At 36.5% G+C, this 8,018-nt stretch overlaps 2 protein-coding genes across 5 annotated transcripts; both read right to left on the bottom strand.

Moving 5' to 3' along the window:
* Positions 1–17: 17 nt before the first annotated feature.
* On the bottom strand, positions 18–4,408 carry il12rb1 (interleukin 12 receptor subunit beta 1). 4 transcript variants are annotated; one of them, XM_061298074.1, is made up of 15 exons: positions 4,136–4,408; positions 3,849–3,972; positions 3,225–3,388; positions 3,043–3,140; positions 2,885–2,924; positions 2,621–2,743; positions 2,453–2,529; positions 2,150–2,384; positions 1,946–2,077; positions 1,703–1,801; positions 1,454–1,609; positions 1,224–1,379; positions 1,053–1,128; positions 718–799; positions 19–393 (listed from the first exon to the last, which is right to left on the bottom strand). In XM_061298074.1, exons 1-15 carry the CDS (start codon positions 4,269–4,271, stop codon positions 160–162), a joined length of 1,932 nt encoding a protein of 643 aa, XP_061154058.1. In that variant the 5' UTR covers positions 4,272–4,408; the 3' UTR covers positions 19–159. The 4 variants fall into 4 exon arrangements, with proteins under 4 accessions (XP_061154061.1, XP_061154058.1, XP_061154057.1 ...); XM_061298073.1 differs by having other exon boundaries at positions 20–393; positions 3,004–3,140; XM_061298075.1 differs by lacking the exon at positions 4,136–4,408 and having other exon boundaries at positions 20–393; positions 3,004–3,140; positions 3,849–4,122.
* A 47-nt stretch (positions 4,409–4,455) lies between these two features.
* LOC133167337 (uncharacterized) lies at positions 4,456–7,244 on the bottom strand. Its single transcript, XM_061298080.1, has 5 exons — positions 7,024–7,244; positions 6,361–6,681; positions 6,071–6,217; positions 4,938–4,975; positions 4,456–4,871 (listed from the first exon to the last, which is right to left on the bottom strand). Exons 1-5 carry the CDS (start codon positions 7,079–7,081, stop codon positions 4,725–4,727), a joined length of 711 nt encoding a protein of 236 aa, XP_061154064.1. The 5' UTR covers positions 7,082–7,244; the 3' UTR covers positions 4,456–4,724.
* Between the last annotated feature and the right edge of the window lie 774 nt (positions 7,245–8,018).

Here is an 8,018-nt window from a genome sequence, read left to right on the forward strand (position 1 = left end):
TTTGCTTCAGTATTTATTCAAAGTTTATGATATGGGGACAAACGGCTAACATTTCTGTGGTTGAAAATGACTTGCTATGACACATAGAGTAAATTCAAATCAGATATTGATTGAACATTTCTGGAGCTATTAAACATGTCAAAATAAGAGCTAGTTCATTTAACATTCGTCCGTCTTCATTTCAAAGATCAAGCCTTTCCTGTAGCGCAGCAAGGCAAGCACATCTTCTTGTTCCGTGTTTGTCATTTCCTCCTCTTTGGAACTCCTCAATGCTTGTTGGGTATCATCTCTGTTCAACGACATGGTGGTCTCCTCTAAATCTTCCTCTTCCTTTGGAAGCAACTTGTGCAGTGTCACTTCATTCACCACCTCCTCGTTCTCCTCCAGCATATCCTGTTATTGGTCAGGATATGTTCTGGTCAGTGTTCTCCTCGCTAAATCAAAACCAAAACTGGCAGTTGTCTCACTTCATTTTTTCGGCAACGGCAAGGACTTTCGTACCTTTGCCTGCCTTCCTGAAATATGTCAGCAAAAACTACCTGCCTCTTCTCTTCTGACTTTTGAAATGAGTCTTTTTGAAAGGTCACACATGCAGGTTTTCAAATCCCCCTTTATGTTTTATACTCACCATCATCGCAAAAAAAGAAATCTGTTGGTAAACTTTATAAAATAACTAAAATTATAAAAGATAAAAAAAATCTATAAGTAGAGATTTACCTGATGGACTGATTTTCCCTGATGAGCAGACAACTCCAAAATAGGAGGCTTTGGTAGTGGAACAAGGATCTTCTTTTTCATTCTAAAACATGAGGAACAAATGTTCACGCTTTAATACTAACTTTATATAAATAAAATAAAAAAATATATTTTTTAATTTATATACCGTAATTTTCGGACAATAAGTCGCGTTTTTTTTCATAGTTTGGGTGGGGGGGCAACTTATACTCAGGAGCGACTTATATACATATATATGTTTTTTTTCACTTTTTGGGGCATTTTATGGCTGGTGCGACGTATAGTCCGAAAATTACGGTATATAATATATGACTCACTTTTTCCAGATACACGAGCACACCATTAAAAGAAAGATGAACAGGAATGCCATAACCAAGGCAAGTATTAACCATCCTATTTATAAGAGAGAGGGGGGTGGGGGGCAATATTAGAAAAGTACCCCATCAACATGCATATTACATACAGTATGTAAATAAATGTTGCGGTACCTTTCATAAGATTCAGATGTTGTGTTTTGAGAGTTACTGTGGCCTTTGGACCTTCTCCAGCTTTTGTAACTCCAGCTACAGTAAAGTTGTATTTTGTTCCAGGTGTTAAATTTTCCAGACTGTATTCTGACAAGGAAGCTGCTACAGTGTGACATTCTGGAATAAATAGATCCAGTATACAATTGAAAAACGTTTAGTGATATTTTGGGTGATGTCCGTCATGTACTCACCAATGTGCTCCTTCTGCAAATTTATTTTCACACTGCACACATTGTAGCGTGTTAGGAAACCTCGTGCATCATCTTCGGGAATGGCTTTCCATGTCAGTGTAACAGAATTATGCGTTTCATTGAAGGCCAAAAGATCTTGAGGAGCTATTTTCGGAACTGAAGGAATGAAGATAATTTGAATTACAAAAAAATGCAGATTTTTATTGAGAGGATGACAAGACGGGAAAAAAAACAACCTAATCAACTTACCATTTTCTTTTTTATAATAGAGGCACATTTGAACTGTTTTTGGTTTCTCGTCGATGCACAGGTGCTCAAAGTAAATGTAACCCACGTAGTCCTTGATGCCTAGAAAAGAAAAAATAATAATTTCTCAAAGTATATTGAGTTTGTGAAAAGTGTAGTCTTAAGTTTATAGTGGAAGAAAAATAGGTTTTTTTTTTCATGTTTAGTCCTTTGTGTTAATAGCCTAAAATCTCTTTCATGACTTACTCTTTCTAAAAAGTCTCTTGTCTCTTTTTGTCTTCCTTGCCACTAGCTTCAAGTCTCCATCTTGAAGCCTGTACCACTCGAGACAGTGATTAGTCTCGTTCCGTTTTGCATCGGCTAGTTTTTTATTACAAGCTGCAAAATACAAACAACAGTATTTATGACGAGACTTAGTAAACGTTTCCAAGTTGACTTTAGAACTTGTACGTTTTAAATGGGGAGCTGGTTCTGCTGGTATGTGTACGACGGTTACGGGGGAGGAGCCTGCTGCGTTTTTGGCCATGACGGAGAAGTTGACCGGAGAGTAGGACACGTAGTCTGTGTATTCGGTCTTGTCGGTGGGATGGATCTCCTCCTCCTTCTCACAAGGACATCCCTCGGAGGTTTGCGTGTCCCTCAGGATGTATGACACACTGGGTATTGCTGCTGCATGGTCAACTGGCTAAGAAACATCAATCAATGATTTATTTTCTATTTTTTTTCGTGTTAATCATCCAAATTTGGACTTACCTTCCACATGAGCGTGACCTTCCGTGCACCTTCTAATCGTTTCAACGTCACATTGACCTCCAGCTTATCTTCAAGCTCTGCAGTGGAAAAACAATCGAGCAGTCGAGGTGACTTCTCCCAGATAAATACAACAATAATAATACATTTAAAGATATATTGTGATGTCACCTGCAGGTACAATGAGGAGTGGAGACCATTCACTCCACAGGGGGGTGGCGGTCACATTGGTCCGATGTCGGAGCTTAACCTGGTAAGATGTATGCTTCTGCAGGTTCTCCAAAGATAGCTGATCTGTTTAGGAAATACAACAAAGCTATGGAATAATATATTTGATATTTTCAAATATCTTTGTATAAGTACTGTCGTCACTGTAAGGTCTGACCAAACCTTCCTAATGCTCGACTTTTGTTGTTATTTCTGAAGAACACTCACATGCCATCTTACTGGACCTGAATTCTGTGGTCTTCACTCTCTGTAAAAGAAAAAAGAAAAAGAGAACTTATTATTACAATAAGAAAAGATGTCAATTGGAATCTGTCAAGAACAAGAACCTTTCCCCAAGACTTGGTTTCATCTATTCGAAACCAGACCTCAGCCAAGGCCGGGTAATTCTCTGCAGCCTTCCAGGTCACATTGAGGTGGTTTTGAAACCAGGTCACTGAAATGTCTTCTGGCGCTTCAAATTTAACTGTCGTTGAGAAGCAAAATGAATGTTTGCTACGATCATTAGAATGGTAAGAAAGCAAAGCAACCTGAAATGCAGCGTTCTCACCTATTTGCTTGAGTATACCCGAAGTTTCGTTCGATTTGCACACGGAGCCTCCAGCGTGAGCTTCCACCCAAAATTCAACCCGTCGAGATGTGATGAGATTCTCCGCAACGATCTCAGCGTGAGTCTCTCGAATGTTCTCAAAGCTTATGTCATTATCGGTTCGACTGAAGAAAACAAGTCATGTTCTCAGAATAGGAGATGAATGGGCACGTTAAAAAAAATTCACCAGTTATTATCATTATTATATCATATTGAGTTATCGCGTAAGTTATAGTAATGGAAAAGCCACCCTGACACAAAACTAAGTATATAAAAGCAATTAAAAAGTACATTTTTCATCAAATCATCATTTGGCATGCACTTATTGGCTACAACCAGCAGGGGCGCTGTTAGTTCCACATTACACATACAGGAGCATCTTAAAGAGACAGTGTGCAAATTAATTTTTCAATTTTCATTCATTTAAAAAAAACAGTTCATTGTCTCCAGGCAGTATTCTTCACCGTGTTGTTCAAAACAACACTGAAAGTAGTATTTCAAAAATGCTTACTGAATAATAGATAGCGTATTATTTTTCCATTACTTTCACACACATCGATATTGAACTAATACTTCGATTCTTACTCAAAGTGAAGTTCAAATGTCACATCTCTGCGCGTTGTATTCATTCTCCATTCACAGACGTAAAAAGTTGTCTCGCTGTTTCGTCTGAAGCACTGAGGACTTGAAAGAGACTCACATTCTGACCCTTTGGCCAAACAAATCATTTCAGGATGAAGTTTTCAGAAGAAATCAAATTCAAACTGCTGTGTAGTAGATGTTCTACTGGGATCAATATACGGTTGGCTAGATGTTCTCTAGCCAACCGTATATTGATCCCATGAAACAATAGGACAAGAATGTTCATTTACCTTTGGCGGAACTTGAAGTAAACACGAGGAACATAGAAATACATCGCAGTAGTGAAGTCCAGCCCAAAGTTTCCATGAGTTTCAGAGATAACACCTTGCATGTATGTGTGTATGAGAAGAGAGAGAGGTGTTCCATTTCACACAGGTCGGTTTCTCAGAAATGTCACCGGTTTCAGGTCTTCACAATGCGCAGAAGAAAGCCACAAGTGTCAGCAGAAAAACAACAAAGCTTTTGTGATACTGCCGACTTCCATACTTGTGTATTTGTCACACCACCCGCCCACACGAGCATGTAGAGACACACACACTTTCTCTGTGAACACTTTCAATTTCTATCTTTATTTCTGGGTTTCAACAACATTAAAAAAAAGAATCATAAAAATGAAACGATAGACACCTCCTGAGCATTATCATGTATGAAGTTGTAAATATAGCGTATATACATTTATACATTTTCCAAAGCTTTGCTTACCGTAATTTTCGGACTATAAGTCGCACCAGCCATAAAATGCCCAAAAAAGTGAAACCCTAACCCCCCACCCAAACTATGAAAAAAAACGCGACTTATAGTCCGAAAATTACGGTACATTCATTTTGTATAAGGGGGGAGATAAACCTTGACATAGTCGGTATTGTTTGGCTCGTCGGTCAACACCGTGAATTCTTTTTTAGGAAAGTCCAGCACACTGTAAGCGAATTCAGCCTGGAGCATGTTATTCGTTGACACGGTTGCTACCTAAGATGAGAGCAAAAATGAAAATGAAATATTTCTTTTTAACATGTTCCCAGAATGGCTTCTCACCTGTGTTGAGGGAGAGGAGTTTTCATCTGCTTTATTGACTGAAATGGAACAAAAGTTGAGCAAATCAGTAAACATATTTTTCTTTCATTCATACGATTCTACCTACTATTTTGAAGTTGCCATATCATGACTCAGCAGATGTCATTTTTATTTCAAAAATAAATCACAGAATTTTGTATCTAATATTTAATCTAATTATTATTATCATTACTAGTATTGTTGTTATTATTACATCATTCTAAATGAGCTAACTGTCACAATGTCGTTGGATACTTCTGTCAATTGGGAACTGATTTATTAAATTGATGAAGAGATAAAAGCATACACTACCGTTCAAAAGTTTGGGGTCACAAAATTGCTTGGGTGACCCCAAACCTTTGAACGGTAGTGTAAATATTATTATAATAAATATTATGAATTAAATATTATAAATTATATATTTAAGATTATATATAATCTATGAATATAAGTATACATATATATTATAAGATTTTTTACACAGAAGATTATATATATATATAATCTATAAATAATTATCTAAATAAATATATACACTACCGTTATAATAATATTTACACTACCGTTCAAAAACTTTTGAACGGTAGTGTAAATATTATTATAATAAATATTATGAATTAAATATTATAAATTATATATTTAAGATTATATATAATCTATGAATATAAGTATACATATATATTATAAGATTTTTTACACAGAAGATTATATATATATATATAATCTATAAATAATTATCTAAATAAATATATACACTACCGTTCAAAAGTTTGGGGTCACCCAAACAATTTTGTGACCCCAAACTTTTGAACGGTACTGTATGTTGCAGGTAAATACTGCATTGTTGTGACATTTGAAATTCCTCCAGTAATGAGGACATGTGGTTTTTCGTCTAGATGTTTATAGTCCTTGAGTGGGCCTGTGTGGTTAGCTGTTCAGGTTAGAGAAGAGCTTTAAAAGAGTATCATCAAAATATTCTGACACATAAAATGCAGGGTGTGCATTGACATTACTCAAGTTGGATTATTTACTGTAAATGTTGTTCATGCAGGTATGGAACCTTGGCTGGTCACCAATAAACCAACTCCAGAACTGAAGTAACTCAAGTCCCATACCTCGAGCTCGGACATAACACCTAAAGAACCAGGCCAATGTTGCCGCCAACGAGATGACAGGTAAGACCACAAGTACAGTGATGGTCGTAGTGGAAAAAATGCTTGGCTGATATTCGGTTGGTTTTCTGTGCTCCTGCTCATGAGGAACTGTGGGGGTGGAAAGAAAAGGTGAGATTGATTTTTTTGGGTTGAAGCTATCCACTATGTTGGATATTTCTAAAGCAGGTAATTATGGAATTATTTTTTCATAGAAAAGGGAAAATTATAAACAATATGAAATATACGCTTACCGGTTTTGTTGCTCTTTTCTTGAACGATCAGGTGCACTTTGTTACTTTCCTCGGGCGGTCCGCTTTGTGGGAATAAAGTGGCCGAGTATGTGCCATTGTGCTCTTCCGTGAGGTTTATAATTTGGAAAAATACAAAAGAATTTTCAGAGTAAATGTCGAATCCGTGTTTTTTCGCGCAACCTTTCCATGGACAGTACTCTGCCTTTTTTTGGCCGACTAAATAAACTGCAAAATGGCTGCTATTTGTGATGTTGGTGTTAAATGTGAACCGAAGGGTGACATCGTGGCCCAGGAGCCCCGTGACCTGGGCTCGGCTGCAACCTGGACACAATGTGGAGACCGATTGTTGAACAAAACAAATACTTTTGAATCATCTTTTAGTGCAAATAATGCTTTTAAATTTGAGTAAAAATGCATGTATTTTTAGAAATGGTCTTTTAAAGCATATTTAAAAATCAATGTTTCCAATATCTTATCGATTCACTGTATATATTTTTTTATTTTAATCTTTGTAATTATTATAATATGTCAATTTAATTTTCATATTATTAGTAAGCTTCCTTTCATTTATTTCCTTTACTTTAAATTTTTTTAACCGTTATCTTTGTAAATAATTGTCGTGTTTGCACACGATCACGACAACAACAACAAAAAAAGACTCACCATTGATGATCAAGTGCGTTGCTATCGTCAAAACAAACCAAAGGGATTTAGGCACCATATCCTTGACCTTCTACGTGTACTCTACCAACCTTCTGTCTATGCATTTAATCTTTTAAGTGTAAATGTCTAGTTGAGCTTGACAGGAAGAGTCAAGTGTCAAGAGGAACCCTAACCTCAATATACAATTGGCACCTCCTGCTATCTGAGCAAAAAGGTCGAGGACAACAACTTGTGTGCTTATTCAAACTACGATGTATCCTCTTAAATAGAATCCCAACATTGAATGTTATGAGTGTGTTTACGGCTTACGTGTCATTATAGAATGTTGGTAGATGGTGATGGCAACTAAATGATTGATTTTTTTCTGTTTCTCAATCAATAATGTTGCAAATTTGTTTTATAGTACGTCTAGATTTGAGCCCTAACTTGATATTAACATTTTGGGCAACCTTTTACTTTAGATGGATTTGAAATAAACAAAACAAAGCGGAACTCATAAAGTCTAATAAAGCTTTTGGCAAGCCTCCCAATTCAACAACTTGACAGTTAAAAACTAGATTAATTTAGATTATTTGATTATAATTTAGACTACTGAAAAAAATGGTCTAAAAATAGTACTAAAGAAACCAAAATCTAAATTCTCAGCATCGATATTATTAACCGTTGTTTTGATGGCAAAGGCCCCGCGTTTTCCTTTTGCGCCCCCTTGTGGTCTTACCATGCAAGTTAACGGAGCTGCTCTGCGGTTTTTGTTGCTCACAGATGTGTCGAACTTTATGATTTACGATTTGAAAAGTGGCCCGTGTATATCCAAACTCATCCACCTTCCAAGTGATTTCGACTTTATTTCATTTCAAATCCATTGTGATGATATTTAAAGCCCCAAAACATCAATGTCCCAATATTTATGGAGCTGACTTGAAAGGACCAAATGATAGCTGTCACATACATTCTATGAGATTCATAATCCGACTTTGAGGAACAAGTGCTTAAAT

This window comes from Syngnathus typhle, linkage group LG14 (assembly GCF_033458585.1).
Source record: "Syngnathus typhle isolate RoL2023-S1 ecotype Sweden linkage group LG14, RoL_Styp_1.0, whole genome shotgun sequence".
Classification (NCBI taxonomy): domain Eukaryota; kingdom Metazoa; phylum Chordata; class Actinopteri; order Syngnathiformes; family Syngnathidae; genus Syngnathus; species Syngnathus typhle.